This window comes from Pleurodeles waltl, chromosome 2_2 (genome assembly GCF_031143425.1).
Source record: "Pleurodeles waltl isolate 20211129_DDA chromosome 2_2, aPleWal1.hap1.20221129, whole genome shotgun sequence".
In the NCBI taxonomy this organism is placed as follows: domain Eukaryota; kingdom Metazoa; phylum Chordata; class Amphibia; order Caudata; family Salamandridae; genus Pleurodeles; species Pleurodeles waltl.
The window spans coordinates 853476792-853501341 of record NC_090439.1 but is presented as its reverse complement, the minus strand read 5'-3'; the positions used below and the strand labels follow the sequence as shown (position 1 = coordinate 853501341).

Here is a 24550-nt window from a genome sequence, read left to right as displayed (position 1 = left end):
TCTTTGCACCAACCGCTGGCATTTCTTGGGCATCTGCCCATCTCCGAGCTGCTTGTGACTTTTGGACTTGGTCCCCTTGTTCCACAGGTACCTTCAGACAGGAATCCATCGTTGTTGCATTGCTGATTTGTGTTTTCCTTGCATTCTCCCTCTAACACGACTATTTTGTCCTTAGGGGAACTTTGGTGCACTTTGCACTCACTTTTCAGGGTCTTGGGGAGGGTTATTTTTCTAACTCTCACTATTTTCTAATAGTCCCAGCGACCCTCTACAAGGTCACATAGGTTTGGGGTCCATTCGTGGTTCACATTCCACTTTTGGAGTATATGGTTTGTGTTGCCCCTATCCCTATGTTTCCCCATTGCATCCTATTGTAATTATACATTGTTTGCACTGTTTTCTAAGACTATACTGCATATTTTTGCTATTGTGTATATATATCTTGTGTATATTTCCTATCCTCTCACTGAGGGTACACTCTAAGATACTTTGGCATATTGTCATAAAAATAAAGTACCTTTATTTTTAGTATAACTGTGTATTGTGTTTTCTTATGATATTGTGCATATGACACTAAGTGGTACTGTAGTAGCTTCACACGTCTCCTAGTTCAGCCTAAGCTGCTCTGCTAAGCTACCATTATCTATCAGCCTAAGCTGCTAGACACCCTATACACTAATAAGGGATAACTGGGCCTGGTGCAAGGTGCAAGTACCCCTTGGTACTCACTACAAGCCAGTCCAGCCTCCTACAATGCTGCATCTGAATTCTCAAACGCCTAATACCTCTTAGAGTAAGGCTTAAATGCTCAAATTCTCTGCTACTGAAAAGTCAAGAGCTCAGATTGAGCAATTTGGTTACAACGGTATGAGTGGTCTTGGGAAACCATTGGTTAGCCTCACACCTGGGTTTTAACAAGTTTATTAATTAAAGGGAATTCTATACTGATATTTTCTAAATACACCACAGTGGTTAGATCAGAAAATCCAACTTGAGTGAAACTGAAGAATATTGGGTTCATATTTTTTAAAACAATTGATTAAGTGATTGAGAATGTGAATGAAAACTTGTTAATTTGATACTTTTTGGGAAACAGAAGCGAGTTTGAAATGATCTGACCACCATAAAGGGATATACACACTGCTAGGCCCAATTCAGGTCCAAGGTGCTTCCTAATTTGTTAACAGTGTCAGGGATTAGTTAACTCTGATTCAGAGTTTGGCGGAGGAGGTTACCCTGTCACAAACATGACGGATCTCCCGTCCGTCGTATTACGATCCCGTTATAGCAGTGGAGATCGCTATACGGCGGATGGGATATCCTTCACAGTTGTGATGGACTAACCTGTCCGCCAAACTCAGGCCCTTGGTCTCTAAGAGCATGGAGCATCCCCTGCACTGATGGATAGGGATTTAGGACCTGATTTAGAGATTGGCAGAGGGGTTACTCTGCCACAAATGTGACGGATATCCTGCCGCCATATTAGAGGTTCCGTAGGCTATAATGGAATTGTATTATGTTGGATGGGACACCCGTCACATTTGTGACAAAGTAAGCACCTCCGCCAAACTCTAAACCAGGCCCTTCGTTTTCAGTCATATGTGAACATGTCATAGCCTCAAGGTCACCTGAGTTTGCTTCAATAGGAATGCACGATTTGCCTAATGAAGGACACAAACATCAGCCTTTCTTCCATCTCCATGCTTGGATACACAATATTGGAGCCGCGGGAAGATGAGCACATTGCTCCATTATGTAAGCACAAACTCTTTGGTGCTTCGTGGCTGCATTTGATGTTAAAGAAAGCTTCAAGGACCTGCTGACTGTGTGTCATATTTACAGTGAGTCAGATGGAATGAGCAATGTAGCATGGAGAGAAACTGAGAAAAACAACAGAGATGCCAAAATGAGCAACATATGACTAGAAATTCTGCAAGAATCCAATATCAAGCCAATTCAAATACCGGGCATTGAACACTGACTGCTTTTGTAAGCGCTCTTGTGACTGCTCTCGATATGCTCTCGTTACACAGTGCATATTCTCACTTTTCTGTACATATTAATTTCAATTCCATCTATTTGTGAGGCTTGTTTCTGACGGCAGACTTATTGTTAAAATAAGAAGTACTGCCAGGAACAGTTTATTATAACAAGTGCAAAGAAGTTGCAACAAATTGAAAAAAATCACATATAAAACTAGAGGAGCAAAAAAACAGGCGATTTACATGAGAGATGAGTCGATGTGTTGAAAGATTATGATTCCACTAAAAAGCAGCAGGGAGTTTTCAGTGCCCCCACTAGGTATTTTAAAAGTGTAATACTGAGTGGGATGGAGGAGCATCAGACATTGACTGCCTGGGGGATGCTTACGAGCCGAACGGCAACAAGAGACTTAGACTTTCCACAAATCTGCATTCTGCAATTGAAACATACTCGAATATATATAAGTCGGAAGCCTTCGGAAAGGGCTGGGTAATTCCTGAAGAGTAAAGAACACCTTGGCTATGTGCTACACAATTTATGTCACAACAAGGAAAAGTAAAGAAATTGGTTAAACATTATGGTGGATCATAATGCTGGTTAAAATGAAACCGCCATCAAGTTAAAGACCTGTGCTCCCTGCGCTACTTCTTGGACACTGTGAATTCATTCTGCCTACAAAACCTTTCTAACACGCTGATGTTTCTGCGTCCTTCTCCAATCAAAACGAACTACGCTTGCAGGAGGCGGGAGCATGCAAGCAGGAAACTGACAAGGTACAGCAGCAAAGTCACTGTTTCAAGTGTTATATCAGGCACTCACACATTATAGCAATTAGAAGACATATTACCTGTGAATAAGAATAAGAGTCGAATTAGGCATCATATTGTGCGGAGCGGGGTGTGGTACAGGTGTCCGCTCACTGAAGACTGCACCCAACACAGCAGGTCCCTGCAGAGATAAGGGTCTAGGGGCGCCCTGGTACTCCCAGAGGCTGCGGGAGGCAGAGACGCTCTGAGGTTCCAGGCGTAGTGTAGGGCACTGGACTGTGGTCTGGGACTCACCGCACAGGCCGAAGACTGCTTGGCTTCCATCTCTGCTACGCTGTGACGCAGTTCAGCTGGGATACCACTCAGTGCACAGGAGCACCTCACATGCACCTCTAGCACTGTGCACACGCCCTGCTGCATCACACATATGGGGCCAGGCTGGAGAGTGCGAGGCTCCAGTGGCCTCTGAAGGAGAAGGTTCACTATTCCACTCAGAAGGGCTCTGGAATTAAGGAGTGTGACGAAAGAGGAGCTGTGTAACTGCTGGGTGTGAGTGAGTGGAGTGGCCGCAGCATGCCGGTCTCCGCATGTGGAAGGGGTGGGTAAAATATATCAGGGCTGCTCCTTTTGCTGTTGGTTGACACGGAAGTGCTCACACAGCAATACACAGGAAATAAAAATATAGTGCAGCAATCGCACTGCATCAGAAGGAGAATCTCCGCATCTAAGGTCACCGAGGGATCACGTTGATATGGCGGCCATCCTGGATGAGGGGATTCCCAATGCAGACCAATGAGATTGCTGCATGGTCTTTCAATAGTGAATGCAGTATTTTTTCCTTTAACGCTCGGCACGAGGACTACGTTGTGCATTTCTTACCAATGAAAAAAACGTACATAGTCACACAATGACGTGGACTGGTCCAAAAAGTGATGGACAGAGAACTAAACCAGTGCCTGAATGGGGCTTATCCAAACAAGCCAATGTCAGAAGCTGGGTGATCTTAAGCCCTCTTTGTATGTTGTTATGTTGTGCATACATGTTATCTGTGGCCAGACCTAAAATGAACTAGAATAAAACTAAAATGGCAAACAAGTGCATTAACCAACCAATCAATAAATCATGGAGTCCATAAATAAATACATTACTCATAAATAGAGGCATTTGAGAAAGAGGATCCAAGAGGGTAGGCAAGTGGTGTTCTGGGTCTTCACGGCAAAAGAGTGTTTGGAGAAAAGGAGTAGAACAGTGGATAAGGTGACAAGAGCAGGTGACAATATTCATCCCTGATTGCCAGATTGGCCCAACATGAAACCTCCACAAATATTTCCTTTGGATTTTGCCTACTTCTTTGGAACTCTGTTTACCTGCAGAACATATGCAAAGCTTCCAAAATAAAGAGTAAGGAGGGAATCATATCAACATTCACAAAATGTCAGACTCTCATTTATAAAAGCCCAGCAGCACTTTGGCCTTGAGCAGTGGCTCCAAGGGGCGCTCTAAGATGTCCGCACAACAAAAGGAGGAAGATGAAACGTTCATACAAACTCCCCAGAACTGGCCATGGTACAATGTCCATTCTTGATTGTGGCACGAGTCGGCTAATAGCTCTATTGACTAATGACTCCTTTGTGTGCATTGAATCCAGAAACTATTGACTTACCTATTTGAACACATCAGAGCAGTTTTGCCCAAATCAGCTTACCCCGTGATGTTTACATGTACAGCCATTGACGAGAAGCCACAGAGGACGATCCAACATTCACACCTTCCTTCAGCCCCTGAGTGGGTTCTCACGCAAGTGCTTATTGCGCCTTTGAACACTATGCAATCCATAAATTCTTACTTGTCTTGCTCCTACCTTTTTGGCTGTCCAGCTCAAAGTTTCCCTCCCCGTTGCCTCCAGCGATCAGGTATGACACACTGTCGCCATCGGGGTCTTTAGCATGCACTGTGGCAACAAGAGTATTGGGGCCAGCATCCTCTGCAAGGAATGTTTTATACCTAAGAAGAAAAATCAATCATTTAGTCGAATGCACCTAGAGAGAACGCGGTATTTAAGGAAAAAACAGTAAAGTTGTCAATTGGAAATATGCTGTCACCTTCACTGGCAGCGGCCATGTTGGAGACTTAGCTGTTAAACAACAAAGGGAATCTAAACTGGATGTTAAAATGGTGGCTCTGTGTCCTAAGCATTCGGTAGCCACACACAGTAGTACGGGGTAAAAGTCCAAACTATACAGAAAACGTAACAATACTACAAAAGAATCTTAGTAATTAAAAGAAATACGAAAAACGAGGTACTATTTTTCATACCTACAGAAACTGAAAACTGTTATTATACTCTGTGATGTGGGAAAAGTGGTCACGATTGCCCACGAAACAATTTCTACTCCAAAGTTTCAAGCATATGTAGCTAGCTCAACCACAGATTGTCTGAAGTTATTTCTGACAGCGCATTTTAAAGATATTAAGACAGAGCTCATGGTCATAAATGTGTGAATGCAACCTGAGCTCATTTTTTTGTGTACACAATAAATACCACAGCTCTGAAGAGGGTCACAGGCCACCATCCTTACTCTTCAATCAAGAACCCTGGCACATCACCCCACTGTAAGCTCTGGCAAGCTGTGTGAGCTTTCAAAACCCTTTCTCAAGCACATATATGGGCTGAAAAATGTCAATGTTGAAGGATTCTGAAATATTCTTACGTGGTCTGCGAGAACACAGGTGCCTCGTCGTTGACATTGGTCATGCGAAGGCGCACTGAGGCCGTTCCGGTGCGTGGGGGGAGCCCCTTGTCCACGGCAATCACCACAAACTCGTACACGTGGTTGACGCGCTCGTAGTTCAGGCGCTGGCTGGAACTGATGATGCCACGTGCAGTGATGGAGAAGTCTGCGTTCTGGATGAAGTAGGAGATCTCGGAATTCGGGCCAGAATCGCAATCGCTTGCTTGGACTGTGGGACACGTAAAATAATGATGCTCAACTGCTGCATTTTTCTACGGCATCAACAAACATTTACTGTTACATGCCCGGCAGTCCTTATACAGGTGCAATGCAAAAAAACACACATAACCAAAAACGCTGAGTCCTCCTCCAATTCGTAACTTACACAGGCTTACTACTGTCAGATCCTCCCTACTGACCCTCTCCACCTTCCCTTCCTCGCATCCAGTTCCATCCTCTCCCATGCTCTGGAACTCCCCACTCACCCAGTGCCTCCCACCCACCAAAAAGCAGCTCATTACCCTACGGAATATATTTTCTGCATCACATGATATGCACCCTTCTTCCTTGATTCCAGCGCACTGCATGGAATTCAGCTTTTAGACGGTAGAGCTAAGGCAGGGTTCACATGAAGTAACCTTGCTTTGATGCGAGCTGTAGTCCGGATTTGTTTAAAGAATATATATTGCTTTAAAGTTGATTCATGCTTTCACTTGTATTTGTTGTTCATCCCTAGTCTAAGGTTTGACGGGTGTTTTGATTTACGACTGCATGCTGGTGGCCTCACAATATCTAAGGGTGCACATGACTTAGTGACTGATACTTTCAATCAATGATAGGCAGTTTCTGAAATCTGGGGAAGAGAAGGACTATGCAGTCCTCCATGGTCTGGTTATCCTTCTTGGGAGACCATACGTATGTGGAGAGGTTTTGATTCTTGACTGAGGATGGTTTCCAGAATCAGGGGGCAACATTCCCATGGATGCAGTGGGGAAACCGACATGAAAAGCTGCAATGGATGGTTTTGCAGAAATCCTGTTGCCTTACTGCATCAAGCTTGAGAGGATGAAGGAGCGCTATGAAAGCACCAGCCACCCCAACTCAAGGTTGGCTATAAGATACTTTGAAGTACCTTAGAGATCAGGGATTCACAGGCCTGATGGGTGCATAAAGGCATCATGCATGTGAATTGATTATTTCTTCTATATCTGTATTTTTTACTTTGATTTAATAGAGTCATATAACCAATGGTTCCCCTCTATACTGGAGTCAGCCCCTCTTTCAGTTAAATATGAATCATAAACATTCTTGGAGATTTGCAGACTCACCGGTAATAACATAATTAAACTGCATGAATAGCTGATTTTTCCCCTTTTTTTCGGACTAAAATAAAATATAAACTAAAAAAAAAGCTGCCTGCCATTCATACATCATAACTGTGTGCTAGACTAGTAACTTTCCCAAGAATATTTATAAATGTAATATCTGCCGTGAAGTGAGCTTTTGTGCCCTGTGCAGTAGTGGGAGCAATGGCTACTTCTTATCAAAACGCCCAGCAGTTTCAAGATTGTTTATGAGCTTCATGGCAGACACTCCCAAACTGTTGCCTAGAAATTCAGCATAATACAAATAACATTTCCACGTGCATTGCTTTTCTACTTAGGCCCAAGCAATCAGGAGGGAGGTGTGTGTGGCCCACAAACACGTTAGCAAAAAAACACAAAAACTCAAGTCCAAAGAGGCTTGAGGAAAATGACTGTTCGAAGCCCTGTGGTGGACATTTCTATATTGGTAGTCGAACCTCTTGTGTCTGCAAGCAGGTGTGCAGAGAATAACCCCATGCTAACAGCCATATAGCGCTGCAAAGGCATGAGGTGTATCTACTACGCACATGTAGGCCTAACCATTTTCCAGTCAATACACAAATGTGTAAGATGGTAATACTTTCAGAAGAACAGAGGAAATATTTCTGGATGAATGTGCCAAATATTGGGTGTTTTTGGCCTGCGACTGTGCGCACAGTGCACTCCAGTAGAGACTCGTCTTTTGCCTCTGTCCTCAGTGGACATAGATTCTGGGCTACCAAGCTACAGAGCATCGCCTTTCACCTGCTTTCTCAATATTGGACAAAGCAAGGCAGCAAAGAGTCGTGTTTTTTAAACTTCAATGATGCGCTGCAGGTCAATGCAAAATGCAGATTCAGTGTCTGCTACCGCAGACGTCATCCGAAGGAGACGCAGTGTCCTCCAGATAAATAGCAGACGAGGGACCTGCTACCCAGAGTCCAGCGGCAGAGCTGCTTTTATTCCATTATCTGCAGGGGAGTCGGACCGGAGAATCGTTTATACCCATTTCCTATTTTAGGAGTGGGTTAGGATCTAATAAAGAAAAATTAACTTTTTTCATTGCCACCAGGATGATAGTTAGATGACAAACTAATGTACTGAAAGGTAAAAGGAACCAGGCATGGGGTACTTTGGGTAATGTGTTAGCTGAATGTGAGGTCTCTATTCCCTGGATCAGGGTCCTGTGGTATCCTGTCTCGGGTTTGTTGATAGGTTTCCTTACACTCACCGACAGGGCTAGTAAACATTGAATGCAGCGCTTGAAACTGAAGTGTGAACGTGCAGGTTCTCTCTATCCCAGAGTACTTGCCTGGAACTGAGACAGTGTGGATTCTCTCCCATTAAAAGCGTTGCCCAGAAGTGCTGCTGCTCCTTCTTTCGGATTAAAGTGTGGGTAACCAGTGCCCGTGAGTACCTCCCACTTAAGGCAAAGCCAAGGGAGAGCCCCGTCCATCCCTGCCCTGTATTAATGATACCCCGATCCCTTTATGAACATGTGGAACCAAGCAGGAGGGCTTTTTGCCCATTTCAATGTTTTAAACTATAATGCTTGCAGCTGTCGTTAGGGCACCCGAACGCTGCCAGTGGGATGAAACCAAAACAACGGAACATCACCCTCTTAACTGGGCCCTGAACAGTGGGATTGGTAATCTGAAAAATAAGCAAAGCGAAGATCTGCAAATAAGAAGCACGACCAATGAAAAGCAGGCCAAAGCACTGAAACACTCGCGGATTCGCATACACAGAAATGTCGTGCATTCACGAGTGTCACGAGCACAGGCGCGTGTTTATTTCTGAGCCCAGAAACTACACACATGGAAAGTCCTTATCTCCCTCCAGCACAGTCAGTGTTCACTTACATTGCAAAAGGTAAACACAACTCTCGTAGCCTGCCACTGAAGAGAGAACATGACATAATTAACTAAAAACGCGCACTCATCCCCGGACAGTGTTTTAGCCGAGTACATGATGCCCCATCTGTTCAGCCACAAAAGCCAATTAAACAAGGAGGCAATGTTTCGAGTGCCCGCTGGAAGTGGGCTCGCCGGGCGCCATTTTCCCATCGAATGAAGGGACTTCACATCATCACTTCACAACCGCGCTCATTCACCGGGCAGGAAGAAAGGCTCTAATCTAAAAAGTAAACTTCCTTTCACGCTGCCCAGATGGGAGAGTGGGATGGCACGGCTCGGACAGCAGGGAACCAGCATGAGGGGCTAATCCGAGCTGCCCCCTCTCCAGGGCTTTGTTCGAAAACTCAAGTGCAGAAAAACACTTCTTGAAACCAGCGAGGGCCTGACACAGACCTGTATCACCACAATATGGAGGTGAAGGCCGCGAGCCCCTGGAGGCCACGGTGTTAGGCAATTCACCGTGTCCCACGATAAAAGCCCCCCGCGCGCCGCCCCCTCCAACCAGCCCGTTCCTTAAAGGTTATAGGACTCTCTTAGTCTATACAGACGTCCCACAAAGGGTAAAAACCGCAGAAAAGCATTCACTTCACCTACTTATTTCTGCAGACAAAGGCGTCATTGCTACGGAGCCACCACCCCGCATAGCACAGAGTCTGTATTAAAATCCTTGCAAGGAGGGGGCGACGTGCCCCATCTTTAAAATTGCTTTCTCCTTTCTACAAGTGGAAAGCATGGGGGGTCCACGTTTCTTACACATTCGCAGTGCTAAAGTTGTAAATAGGTAAGACAGGGGCCCACTTTATTTCTTACGAGCGCGCACCATTGCTGCCCAGTGCCAGGGCGGTCGGATACCCCGGCTGCCTCGTTCTTCCAGGACCCTGCAGGGTGGACTGTTTTGTAACTCGATTTTGAAGGTTATTTTTCAGCCCTGCTTTCCCTCTGTGATCATTTGTATTCCTTCTTTCTCCATTTTCTACCTTTACCTTTCTCTGTCTGAATCAAAATCGGATGATGAAAAATAAGTCCTGCTCCCAAAAACATGAGTACAATGTCCACCACCTGCACCCGATGGCACAAATTAATCACTGCACGGCGGGCGCAAAGGGGAGCTAGTGAGTAAATATATCGTAATATGTGAAGCTTAAATTCAAACCTTCTCCTAATGGCAGTGCTTAATTTGAAAAGCAAAACGTGCCGGTGCCCAAAGCCCTCCTCCTAGACACGCGGCTGCTACATTAAAATGTGCGAGCACGGAATTCTGAGGCAGCGTAATCCTGAAGCCATCTCGGGCCTCTTAAATCCATTTACGGCCACTCCCTGCCCTTTCAGCTCACTTTTGCAGCTTCCTGCTTTCTCCCTCTGTGACGCTTTTTCGTTTTTTTCTTCCCCCGTCTTTCCCATCTGTGTAATTTTCTCGCAGCAAATGTTTGAGGCAGAAGAATAAGCGCCGGCCCTCAAAAATAAGTGCCACTGCTCAGCACCGGAAACAATAATCACAAATTAAGCACTGCCTAATGGGCCAGATCACAATATGTTTACAGATTGTTCAGCCCCTATAACATGTTTCTTGAGGTTAGAGTGTGCACTACCTTTCCTTTTTATCTTGTGTAATCGGATACCAACTTACCACCGGTGCCTGATTTGCTGTTGGAGCAGCCTATCACTGTGTGTTATAAGCAGCAACCACTCATTTTGCGTTGGTCCAGAGGGTTATACTATGAGGTGGTTAACCATCGTTTAATGCCACATTTTAACTGGACGTTTTATAAGCAGTAACCGAGGTTCCTACAATCGCAGTCTATGACTATTGCACTATTTCATGTTGCTGCAGAAAGTACGTGATTGCCTTTGCCCTGTGACCATAATTTGACAACAAGAGTTTGTAAAACTATGTCATGGAAAGATGCTAGCTGCCTGGTAAAGTGTATCAATTATGGATTTCTTTCAAGCCTAATTCACAGTAGTGCTCAGATATGCCCTGCACTGTCACACATGATTACGCATGTTTAACTCCACATCTATGTACTTTCAAGATATATATGTGCCAGAAGGTAAAGCCTGTGGTGCTGCAACACTTTTCAAAGCGGGACAGCTGCCATCAATGTGGTATTATCGATTTTATGTGGATTGTGAAAATTCCAAGCAATACACAAAGAACAAGTGTGGCAAATGAGCAACTCTCATCCAGGAAGAGTGATGAGGGTCTAGTATGTAATTAAACTGCAGCACTTTGGAGCACACTGTGGCAAATATATTGGTTAACGGATGACGTGGTAGCGCACCGTCATTACAAACAGCCCATTTCCCTTAGAAATGGCCACTAAATGTGCACATAGCCTTTTTTTATTTCAAAGTAGTTTATTGAGGTTTCCAAAGGCGAAAGAGACAAAAGGAAAAAAAGGAAAGGGTATGATAGTATGTCAGTGTTACACACGTTGGGAAATGCAGATAAAGTTACACATTCTTGTACAAAGGTGCATTAACTCCATAAAAGGAAAATATGAACAAAAACATAGCAAGACTAAATCAGATCCGACATGTGCAATATAGAAACAAAGGAAGACTACGCAAGTATGGCAATCCTATAGATGAATGTGTGGACAATTGTGCTTCTGGAATGTGAAGGAAATACCGATGTGCCATCTTGGGTTGTGAGATTCATGGCGCTTTGGTGGAGGCAAAGAAGTTATCTAGTGTATTCCATACCGAGCTAGATTGTGATTCCCATGGGGACTTTTATAGCGATATATTAGCGGCACCCCTTGGGTGAGTAATCCAATCCAACCAGGATTTAAAAGAGGTGGCAGCAGTGTTTTTCCAGTCATTAAGGATGCACTTACCGGCTGCATATAAGAGAATGTCCAAACTATCATTGTGTGTCTTGAGTTGAAAACCCCGAGTAAGGGAAAGAAAGCCGTGTTTCAGTGGGAACCCAAACAGAGTTCAACAAAAATTGAATAAGCAGCCTCAGAAGTGGGAAACAGAGCTACAATACAAAAGCAGATGCAGGAGGTCTCCTGCGGCTTTACTGCAGTTCCAACAAGTTGAGTCAGACCTAAATGATATCTCATGAAGGCAAGCTGGTGTCCACAACGCCCCATGTAGGAGCCAATATTTCTTTTGAGATAAAGAGGGAGGGATTTTGGGAAAAACAACCAATTTCTAGATACGGGCCCAATCATTTGTGGAGATGACTTCAAGTGTCTCCCATTTCCCCAGTACTTTTGAGGTGAGGTGTGTCATTTTAGGTTTTAAAACGTGGTAGAACTTAGAAGATTGGTGGCCGGTTTTGGTGAAAGAGGAGGTGCTCATGGGAAAAGAAGGGTGCCTGGTGGGGCATTTAACTTTTGAAAATCTGTCCTGAAGCTTAGGGAAATCAAAAAAGTCTGTGTCTGAAAGCCTGTATTGTTGTTGTAATTCCCTGAATGAGAGGGGATTCTGCTGGGGGCCTAATTGTTTCATAGAATGCATACCTTTAGATGCCCATGTGTGCCAGAAACTGTGTTCGCCTTGGATTTTTATTTTAGGATTATACCAAAGGGAAATCAAATTAGACCGGGTAACTGGTGCTCTAGTAGTCTATCAGTTTTCAGCAGAGGTCTTTTTATGTTGTTAAAAATTTACTTGGTTTATAGGGTCGCTCTGGATTTGGTGGTCAGAAGCGCTAAATGGTGCAACTTGCCTAGTATTTATTTTTCAAAAGTTAACCGGGTGGGGAATAGCCATGAGAATGGGAGAACCATAGCGATCCTTGCCTTGCTAAGAAGGCTGGTTGGTAATATTTAAAGTCCGCCAGATTCATGCAGTCTAAAGTCATAGGAAGGTGCAGCTTTTTGATTGAGATTCTGGGTTGTTTGTTCTGCCATACATTTTCTTAGCAACTTGTCAAGTTTTTGGTTGAAGTCATCAGACAATAAGAGAGGTAGCATACTTTTAAGGTAATTCACAATCGGGGTCACCAACATCTTGTCTGTCTCTATGCAGCCCCACAAAAGTGATACATTTGGAGTTCCAACCCTCTAATAGGTTTTAATTTTTTTAAACATTAATGTTTCATTGTGCTGGATGGTTTCTAATAGGTCTGAGGTAAGTTCAAGTCCTAGATATTTTATACACCTAGGTTGCCAGTATAGACCTGCAGAGCTCAGCCCTGCTACAGAGTGTTTAAGCCCATAACTTCTGACTTGTCTTTATTGGTAAAATGATACAGCACACAAACGGTAATTGAAAACAGGTGTCAGCAAATATTTATCGTATGCACAACACCAAGTAAAATGTCTTAATTTGTCTTGACCCTATTAAAATCTTTGTTTCCAACACACTTCAGAATTAAAAATGTGCTTCATTTGTACTTTCCTAACTGCAGATATATTTTAAAATATTCGAACAGTTCATTTACAGTTATTTAAATTTTGTTGTGTGTTAGAAAAAGCAATCTTACAGCCTTTTCTTTCATGCTCCCTGTTCCACCACAAGGTTGTCAACTAGTTCACTTTACAAGATCTTCTCACTTTGGAAAGAAAAGTATTCACCAATCTCTATGGTGAAAGAATAAGCAACAATTTGTCAGATGACATAGCCTTTCATTTGATCTCCGTCTTTGAACACACAGCTAATATGACAAGATAAAAACGAAGTTTGCAGTCATCATTATGGTTCATATACCTTCAGAACTCCAGCAATGTTGTTTTGGGGGTGCCACACTTTTACTATCAGTGCCCATGAGTAAACGTAAACCCATTTATATATATTTACCTTCATCATATTCTGGTAAGTAATATTTTGCCATGACAACATTACATTTGTTTGATATTCTGATAGTAAACCTTGTAGGCAGGTGTGAATTTCAAGTGCTTACTCCAGTCATTAAGTAAATGCTGTATTTGGATGAAATCAAATATCTCCATACATCAGGGACATCAATGTGAGAATATCAGAGTGGCAGCTTCGCTCTTCTTGGTGGTGCTATTAGCAAAACGAGGTTAACGTGAAGTTATTATTAGCTTGATTCTAACACCTTGATGTATGGTTAGAAAACCACTGAAATGCACTTATAAAACATAGGTGAAGCGGTTATGTTTACAGATTAACTGAAAAACCACTGATATTCGAACGCTATGGTTAGCCTTGAATTCTCGCATATCAACCATTCAAACTGTAACTCACTCACCAGATGTAATGCTGATGACATTATCCTTGATGTGATAGAGGCAGTTACAAATCTCATAAATAATGTCAAAGGTGAGATTACATATCGCAATTCCCTTAATGCTATGAAAGATACAAGTATGAATGTAGTATTCTTTAGTGGTTTAAATATGTGTATTTTTTTCACTGAGAAAACACAGCTAAAGGCTAGATCATTAGTTACAGTGCAGTGAACATAAACCTGGGAAGCTCCTAAAATATGACAGCTATGATATGCAAAATACACCATAACGCTCTCTGTCCTCCATGTTTTGTTAACCTCAAATGTTTGTTTCTGTAGCAAATGTTTTAAGCATAAAAAAGTGTCAGGAGCGGTTTTAATTCATTCCGTGTTGGCTTGGATGGTATTTGCTTAAAGATTTTGCTGTAGAAATGGCAAAGTATTGTGTCCTTTCTAGCTCGCTGTGGATGGCACTGTGCTAATCCTATGCTTAAAAAGTTTGCTAGAAAAACAGACATTTGAGGTGAGCAGGTTCAGAGTGTCGCTGGTGTTGTAGTGTGCTCTATACATGAGCTGCACTCCACCTAAATTTGGGAACTACCCAGAGTTCTCTCCTTCTTTTTTTGCATAATTTATGCAGTACTCTAAGCCTGAAAGGGTGTTGTTTTGACTTACACTGAGTGCTCCCTTCTGTCTGGGCAAACCTAAACCTCCTTAAAGAGCTGTAATGATGGCAAAACATGTGTCAGCTGTTGCCTTTATTTAATCCCGGTTGGCTTGGATGGTATTTTACCAATCTAAAGCTGTAACACTGTGTCTGGAGTGATAAAAGGCTCTTGTCATTTTACAGTTTGGTGTAGATGACACTGTGCTAATCCTATGCTGAAAGACTTTGCTGTAAAAAATGTAAAATACTTTGTCCCTTTCTAGCTCAATGGTGATAGCACAGTGTTTTTCTAGCAAAGGTTTTAAGCACAGGATTAGCAGTCATTTGAGGTGAGCAGAGCCATCGTGTCACTGGTGTTGTAAGGTGCTCTATACATGAGCTGCTCTCCCCTAAACCTAGGAACTACCTAGAGTTCTCTGCTTCTTTTTGCATAATTTATGCAACACTCTAAGCCTGAAAGGGTATTGTTTTGAAATACACTGGGTGCTCCCTTGTGTTTGGACAAACTAAACCTCCGTGAAGAGCTGTAGTGATGGCGAAAAACGATAGGGTTGTTTTCACAGACATTTGAGGTGAGCCTATCCAGAGTGTCGCTGCTCTTGCAGGATGCTCCTTACTGGAGCGGCTCTCCACCTAAACTTGGGAACTACCCAGAGTTCTCTCTTCTGTTTTGCATACTTTATGCATCACTCTAACCCTGAAAGAGTGTTGTTTTGACATATACTGGGTGCTCCCTTGTGTCTGGACCAAGCTAAATCTCTCGGAAGAGCTGTAATGATGGGGAAACACACGATAGGTGTTGTTTTTATTCATCCCACGTTGGCTTGGATGGCATTTTATCATTCCAAAGCTATAATACTGTGCCCGAGTGATAAAATGTAGTGTACCTTCTTGAATACTTCAAGTTCACAAACCCTATAGGATGTTGTCAAAATGGCTGATTGATGTCATGAGTGATGTCATCAATGGAGTCTTTTGCAATGTCATCAATGATATCATTTGACATGTCATGAGTGATGTAACAGGTGAGTAATAAAGCAGTGCATGACAGTGCACAATTTAGTTTACTAAATTTTAACAGGTGAATTTCTGTTGTTTTTTAAATGTTAGTTCTTATCTCATTCAACCCCTAACAATAAAGCACTTTAACCTGTGTTGTTTTAGTAAGTTTCTGTGTTTGTAATAATACTCAAAGTTGAGCATGCGCCCAACCTCCTTGGGCAACCTGCAGGAAACCCCCTCTGCACATGAACAACAGCCGGTTGGGCGCATGGTCTGATCCCAGCCCCACCTTTGGTGCCTAACCTCCCACCGTGCATGGTTTTCAGCTGTGGACAGCATGAGTTTGCACGCTGGGCCTCACTCTATGCCCAACTCACTGCAGGCAGCCAAACCAAAGTGTGTACGGCCTACAGTTTGCACAATGGAGGATGGCTTCAGGGTCTAGACCAGAGGTCTTCAAACTGGGGGGTGGGGCCCCTTAGGGGGGCCCCAAGTGATCCCAGGGGGGGCGCCAGACTCTAGCCAAAAGCAGTATTATAAAGATAACAGGCCTTTCCTTTAAGCAGAAGCATGTTATTGCATTTAAAAAAAGGTAACATTACTTAACTGCAATGTTTAAATAGGTCTAGACATATTTAAACATTGCCATCTTTATAAAGTAATTGTGAAAAATTCTGAGGTGGGGCCCAATGCTTTTTATTTTTCAACAGGGGGGGCGCAGCATAAAAAAGTTTGGAGACCTCTGGTCTAGACTGTGACCGGACCCTTTCATTGCTTTTTAAAATGTTTTAACAGTATTGCATTATGAACAGCACAAGCCACCCCTGCGGAGAAAAATAATGCGGTAACAGCACCTGAAGAAAGACCTCACCTTGCAGCAACGAGGTGCCAATGGGCACCGATTCTGGAATGTTGTCTTGACTATAGATGGAGTGCTGAAACTCCGGTGCACAATCGTTGTCATCTGTAATGTGAATCATCACCTAGGAGGAAATAAATTGCATGAAAATTTTCAGCAACTAATACCTGGTCATGCGCCATGCAGAGGTACCCACACAATGAACGCTCTGTGACTCCCAGCTATAACTCTTCTTCATGACGGCCGACGAGACACTTGAAATCATACATTTCTGCCCATACTAGTGCATGAACACACTTTATTAAATCTATTTAATTTAATTAAAACATAAAAAATAGAACTTACAGTACCTGAAGTCTAAATATAAGGTTAAGATGCATATGATCTCTAATTAAAGTGAGACATCACTAATCATGTATCAAATATACGTAATATAATAAAAAAGCAGCAAATATATTAACACATAATTTTAGAAAACTCTTCTGCACTAGGAGGCCAGATGCCGGATATACTGTGCACTATGCAAATAGCAATAACACCATAAGATACCTCTGCTCCTCGCCCTTCCTTAAAATGGGATTCTGGGGGAAGTTTTGAACTATCCTGGCAATGCAGGCCATGCTCCTTTGTTTCTGAGTCTGACTTACATAACAGACATAATGTATCTGGTTTTGCCAGACTAATAGAAGCTTCATCTAAATCCGGCAGAAGGTGAATGGAGAACAGGAATTTCCACACGTTCATGTACTGGTTTATATTGGTACAACTGCACAAAATATATCATATTTCATGATTGCTAGCCCATGTAAATCTGCAGCTGAGCACTATCCCCAACTTGAAAAGACAGATTGTTCTTAAAGGCAAGTCTACATGAGAGTCTGTCTGACCTCCCCCCTAAAAAAAAAAATAACATCAAATACACTGAAATTTCAGAAGTGGTCATAATACCATTTAGGTAGACCACCATCCCCTTCATCTGTATCTGTTGTCTAACGTTTCCTTTTATGGTAAACATGGTAAATGGTGGTGCATGTTCTTAGACAAGATTGCATTGATACTTCTAGGCATCTCCAGGTCTAGCTGCTTCATATATCAGTAGCATAACTTGTTCTGCCATGGTAAAACGAAATTGTTGAATGAGCAGTAACCTATAATATGGCTTGCTAAATGTATTTAGGCCATTCACAGTTTAACTTGCCTCTAGAAGTTGGTGCCAGGAAAGGTTTTTCTCTAAAAGTATTCCCAATTAGCAGCATATTTTTGTCCCCGAAATACTATTTTATGCATTTTTATGTGAAGTATTTTAAACATTATTAGCTGACTTGCCAAACGTTTGTTTTTTCAATATAAAACATAATACAGATACATAGAGAGGCTTTTGGTCAGCAAGCTTCATCCACTGGTCTGGTAACTGTCATTTACATTTTGCTTCCACCCACCACAGCATTCAGCATGGGGCAATGGGTCAGCCCACTTTTCCCATTGGCTTCTTTCACTTTGAGTGGCTTGCCACTGCCTGTGCACATTGTTCACATCCACTAAAAAATAAGTTTCTTTATTTCCAGTTACAAAGCTAGTTCAAATTTTATTGACATACCAGCTGTTTAGTTTGCCTATATTCCGGGTGCACATTCATATGGTGATATATTTTGGTCTACTTCTTGAAGATCCTATTTAAATGTTTAAGAGAAATGGCGCAACATTATAAATGCCTGTGATCTGAGTGCATAGTTAGCAGGTGACATCCTCATCTTCTACAATAATAATATTAAAATGCATGCCACAACAAAAAAGGCTTTTTATTTCAAAAACATCAAGTAAAATGGCTAAATCATAGAATGCTTTTTAAATTTTACATTTTTGTTAGAATTATATGGCAGCCATGTTTAGGTACAGCATGTTTTCTGTTTAGTTTTGCGGCAGAACTGTGCAATATGTTTTTAATTAGCCATCACACCAGCTTGTCAAGGCATTTTCCAATGTTTGTTCTTCCTAGGAAATATATTGTTTTACTTCTGTTAAAAATAACTACTACAAAGGGTCAGAACACAACAATGTAAAAGGTAGGCCTATCGGCTTTATGAGGGGGTTAACATATTAACATATATAAAGTAGACCTGTTTGCTTTGTCAAAAAGTAACTGCAATAATTTATCAATTACCATAAACCAATGTATTCCTTCGAATACATAAAAAACAATTCTTATTATTAGCATTATAAAAAAATTAAGCTAAAGCATTTTTATTCAGAACAATCATACACATGTCTTTTAATTTTTCTTTAAACTTCTTTAGGTCACAAATTCAGCACAGCACCAACCACAAGAGGTTCCTACACTCCATCCGAAGAGCATACAGCTCCATCCTGGAGTGTTGTAAAAATATGGTAAGCTCGCCGGGAGTCATTATTCAGTGACCCAGGAGACTAACTGCATTTTTTAAAATGTTCCTAGGGGGGGTGCTGTGCTGCCTGCAGCTCCCTCAGCATTTAAAAATATGCTTTGTGGTGCCCTTTATCTTTCTGGGAGAACCACAAGTATAAAATAATGCCTATGAAAAGCCCTTGCAGGGCATTATGGGTCGCTCCTGGCAGAAGCAGTGAATATGAAATGAGCCACTACTCTGCTCATTTCATAGTCTTGATGATTTTCTTTTCCCATTTTAAGGAAACTTTTTTCCAGGCCCTAAGGACTACACTCCCTAATTTAGTAAGTTACACTACACACTTTCCGGAGATTGGCACAGTGGCATACTGCCTTAGAGCCTTGTTTACAACACCAGTGAGAGAAAAAAACACCTCTACGTGGGACCCCCCCCCTACATTCTACATTATCCAACAATCGGCAGTGCCTCAAAATCTTCAGCGCAGCCCTGGAAATAAACATCAACACTTTATAAATGTCCTTGCTACATATATTTTGCCTATTGCACTACATTACAACTACTTAATATGAGCACGTGCCCCCATATCTACTGGTGGATTATCTTTTGTGAATTGAAGGTTTGGCCTTTCTCACAGTTTTTTTTTGGGAACAGGCTTTGGCTTTAAGCCTCAACCTACTTTCAACCATTCCTTGGGAATTCAAGTTATGTGCACTCAGCGTCTATGTTGTATAACAGATAGTAATACTTGCCAGCCAAATGTTAGTGATTTGTAAATGGGGATTGGCCCAGAGACCATGGGCCTGATTCTAACTTTGGAGGACGGTGTTAAACCGTCCCAAAAGTGGCGGATATACCACCTACCGTATTACGAGTCCATTATATCCTATGGAACTCGTAATACGGTAGGTGGTATATCCGCCACTTTTGGGACGGTTTAACACCGTCCTCCAAAGTTAGAATCAGGCCCCATGTGTATAAGAGAACCTCTGCTGTCTGAGCATTTCCGCTTGTCATATTTGTTTGTTTCTAGTCTGGCAACCACATTTCCATGGTAAATTGATTTTTTAGTTAGCTTATAACTTTGGCGAGGTTTGACAAATGTTCATGAAGGTTTTGGATCACCCTTCAGGAATAAAACTTCCAACATTCACAGTCACATACTTGCTGCTCGGACACGAGATCCACACTAACACACAAACAGTGCAGATTAAAACTCTACACTGAACTTTTTAATTATTTCTCTATAACAAGCACTAGATTATTTCACAGCTCCAAGAACTAGCTAGTACAAGTGACTCTCAGACGTCTTAGTCGACCTCAGACCCCATTTTATATCCAGAGAATTAACTACGATAATTCCTGTTCCTGAGCACTTCACTACAGCAGGGAGAAGTATCTGAAGATTTCAAAACCACATGCATAAAACCCTAAAGCATCCCACATAGAACCCATTATACCCTGACGGTTACAGACCAATCTAAAATATTCAACATTTATCACAACTACTGGAACACATGGTCTACAATTTTGGCCCCTGCCGGCTCACCAGCCAGCAATAATCCTGAGATGGTCATAAACACTGCTAAAATATGGTGGTCGCCATTGGGACAATCTACTGGAAACAGGCTTCTTTATATATCAAATAAACAGGCTAGTCAAAGCCCCCCTGATCAGCTCAATATGCTCAGATAAATCTTTGCTTTGTTAATAGAAGGTCCTTGTAATACTTTCTTTGTCTTATTCTGATGTAGTATGCAAATTAGTTTAACACAGGCCTACTAGGCTCCCCGGTGCGAAGGCATCTACCAGTGCACAAATATGACACTCATACTAGCGATCACATCACCTCCCGGCTGCAACCCCTTTTATAGTCACTACCCTAGCTACTATCTACTTACAGAATCTCACCTTTAAGATTCAATGCAAAACCCATTTGAAAATTCAGAAAATGGGATTGGAATCCCTTCAGTGGGGAATGGTCATCAGGGTCAGTATTATCTATCAGGCCCACTGTTCATGTTTGCACCACGACACCTTTAAACAGGTGTGCTGGGCACAAACATGAACAGCACCAGTTTACAATGAATGTGGTGCCCTCTGAGCAACCACGAGCTCGGGGCAGCACATTCAGTGAATATGGAGCAACTGGTTTCACAAGCAGCTCTGTGTTTCATTGTACTGGAGGCATCCGCCTGCACCTTAGAGAGGGCACAGATATCCCTGTGCAGGCTGGTGCAGTGAGTGACTGCACCCACTTAAGGGTAAGTGTCTGGAGGGTCCATGGGACCTCTTTTGTCCCCCCCCAGATGGCTACCTTTAGGGAGCTCACGAAGCGTGCCCCACATTTTTGAAGCGCGCTGTCAGTGTGCCTTCTGATCGTTTCTTTTCCTTTGCGCGCTCGTCTATAACATGGTGTGGGCGCAGGGGCAAGGAGATTCCCTCATTTGCATGAGGCCACACCCTTATGCAGATGAGTGGAATTTCCTCTCAAGATAGCGCTGGCGCTACATGTGTGCCACCACCATCATCAGTATTACAGACAGGGCTTCACAAGCGTCTATGGCCCTTCCTGTAATATCAAAGTGCCCTGGGAGCGCACAAAGCAGGCGCACATGTTCATTGCGCCCCCCAAGGCACTTTGTGTAAAACGGGCCCAGATATTAACTTTAGAAACTTTGCTCTCCATCGTTCTTTGAACAGGACATATGAAGGAGTAATCTTAATCACTGTTAAGGCCTCCGATGGACATGGTGCTTGCCACAAAAAATCTAAGATGAGCCACAAAACCTATAAGCGAGAAAACAAAGCACTCTGCAGAAAGACACCATGTGGCCAACCAAGAGTGGTACAACCACATACGAATGGCAGAAAAGTGCTAAACACTGTCCATAATAATAGTAGAGGGTGGGTCATCACGATGAACTGGTAATATAGAAACTGCGAAGAGAGAGAGAGACCAGCTCTGTCTGATAGATGTCAGATGCCTTCTCCGCTAGAATCATCATGCAGTAGGTAGATGTTTGGTAAATGACAAGTAACCCAGAGTAAATCACTCTTTTTTTTTCTACAGAGTAAATCATAAATCCCCCACACCAATGGCACCATAGGCCTATTGTGAAATTGGCATTTGTGTGATAAAAAGAAACACATTTATTAACAAATTATAATGCCCGCTTGAAAAATGCATTAAAAATATGTTAGGCCATTAAAGGAAACAATAAGATTGTTTTTCAAAGTGTGTGGTTCACAAGAATTCAGACTTGGGGTGCTTGCTCTTCCTATTTTAAAACATGCATAGATGATATTGCATGAAATAGATAAAACCCGAGGAAAATAACTGTATACAAATTTTCTAAAATATTCAAAAAGATGCAGAAAAGCACAGATGCGGTCCTTATCTCGATCAAATATTTGCAAACTGTCAGAGTGCCTCATTAGTGAAGGGAATGTATGCATTTCCCATGAGCTGGCTGATGTACGCTGCATTACAATGTTGAATTACTGCATGCTGCAGTCATATTTGCTGATCCACAGTTTATTATAGATTGTGGCCTTTTTAATTCAGTGGCATTCCACTTACTTTCATCTGAGCTTTATAGTTTTTGAAAATCATTCTTCGTGGAAAGAAAATGTTATCTTAATGGTTTTTTTAAGAGTGCTGTTTTGCCGGTGACTATGCCCTGGGCCTGGCCAAGGGGGGGGAGGTTTCCCAAGAAATCTACAAGTGTAGGTGGGCTGAGCAGTGCTGACTGCCGGTGAGTACGCTCCGTACCATACTGCCTTTTGTTGACTTTATTTGTCATTTAACACTGCTGTGATTGTGGTGGCTAAAAAACGCTTGCCTTAACAGATAGCAGGATGGGGGGAGGGCTGACTGACCTGACAGAGGTGCTTTGTGAATTTGGGATTCCATCAATTTCTGTGGCTGAGAGAGTGGCCTGCGATCCATCATCAACAGGGAGTCAAATCCAGCCTCACCACCTGCCCTTTAGAAAACTCAGAGAAACTGATGTGAGCAAGGACGCCTTCAACTATTATTTGTTAATGCTTGTCACGTTTTAGCAAATTAAGCACCACCTACAACAAAACCCTGCACCCAGAGGTACAAATTAGTGTTGAACTACAATTATATGTTAACATATGCCAATGTTTAAGGAAATCTCATCCTGTTTTTAACTTCTCATGCATATTTGCTCAGCTTTTGCCTGCAATTCATGAAAGACAGCTTGAAAAGTCTCCCACAAGAAGCACTATTTTCCGTATTTTTCTGCTTTTAAAAATAAATACAGGCAGGAAACACATTGTTTTCTGTCTGTATTTATCTGTAAAAATCAGTAAAAACTGAAAACTGGGAGCCATAGTTAAGACTCACTCAGGCAGCGGCCTCATGGTGACACTAGCAACGACCACAAGAGGGCGCCAGATTACAAGAAATGGTTGCAAAAAAGGTCTTGTTGCTAGAGGAATGAGAGCACTAAAACAGCATAACATAGTTTTGCACGGCCTCCAAAAATCCTGGCACCAGAGCTGTGTTCAGCTATTAAAAGGACAAAGATGAAGCCATACATGTGTTACAATATTCATTCATGAACACTCATAACTAAAAATTAACTGCCCTAGGGTTGCAATGATTTTATTAGGGTATTGCTTTGTAGGAAAAACATAACTTTCAGGAGGGCTGGACTGGCAACGCAAAGCACCCCTGGCAACCCTGTTAGACCAGCCCCTTGGAGGGGCGGAGGGGTGGGCGTGCAAGAGTGAAGAACTGCTGCAAAACTGGCCCACAGTAACAACACCGGCCCCCACTTCCAGCCTCCCGGGGAAAAGACCGATACCAGCTACGGACAGTCCGGCCCTGACTTTCAGCAATATTAAGGTGAATGAAGTAAAACTATTCAACTAGAAATTCAGTTTATCTCATGTATGAATCTGGACTAAGATTTGATGTTCTTCCTGACTTTTCAGTCAGGGGGGTCTCTGGTTCACTTTAGGGTTTGGCACCGCATAGAGGACAGGTTTGAGCCTTATGTTGTACGTATTGCCTTGCACTTTAACCCATTCATTCTGTCATTGTCTCATAGCAAAGGTTGTGGTTTTTAATCATAGTCGTATTTTAGTGGTTTTAGAATGGTTGTTGCAGTTATGTATCGTGTCTTTTTAATGGTCTTGAATTTTTTGCTAAATTTTTGTTATTTTTGGGCAGCAACAAAGATTGTCATATATTGTGTTTGCACCGTTTTAAATGGACGGTTATTATTTTTCTCTTTAACATGTTCTGTTGTAATGGTTTTAAGCAACTATACAATAAATTGTTTACTACTACTAAAAAAAATAAACGAATCTGGACTAAGGTTTTTTTACAGGGAGCTCAAGTGCATTTCCTAGTCCACAAAAGATTGCAGCAGTAGCTGTTGTTCGGAAGCGGCTGGATATGCGAGAAGGGAGTAACTCTCACACGTAAGGTTCCTAGTCACTTTGTCATGGGCTCACCTGACTAGGTGGCCGGACACTATCACACCACGCACTGCCAGAATGAAAAGGGCGGTACGCAGGGGTCTACGGACACTGAAATTCGGCCATCGAAAACGAGCGGCAAGAAGCAAAATACAAATATAAAATAGGCTAATTAATTACAAGTTGTTTCCAAAAGGAACGCTAGTCCCTGGAAAGCAATATGTTTGCCGTCGTCCCGTTTTCTAGGACGTGTTGGCTGACTTGTGAGCCGGGCGCCGCTGGCACGCGCTTTGT

At 42.5% G+C, this 24550-nt stretch overlaps 1 protein-coding gene across 2 annotated transcripts in view; it reads right to left on the bottom strand.

The window, feature by feature from the left end:
* The window catches only part of LOC138282681 (neural-cadherin-like), a 380719-nt gene that overhangs the window by 215423 nt on the left and 140746 nt on the right, over positions 1 to 24550 (bottom strand). For both annotated transcript variants that reach the window (XM_069220493.1, XM_069220494.1), the window contains exons 5-7: positions 16431 to 16542; positions 5462 to 5711; positions 4612 to 4754 (exon numbers count right to left, since the gene is read on the bottom strand). In XM_069220493.1, the coding sequence (XP_069076594.1) occupies positions 4612 to 4754; positions 5462 to 5711; positions 16431 to 16542 (505 nt within the window). The remainder of the gene's footprint in view (positions 1 to 4611; positions 4755 to 5461; positions 5712 to 16430; positions 16543 to 24550) is intronic.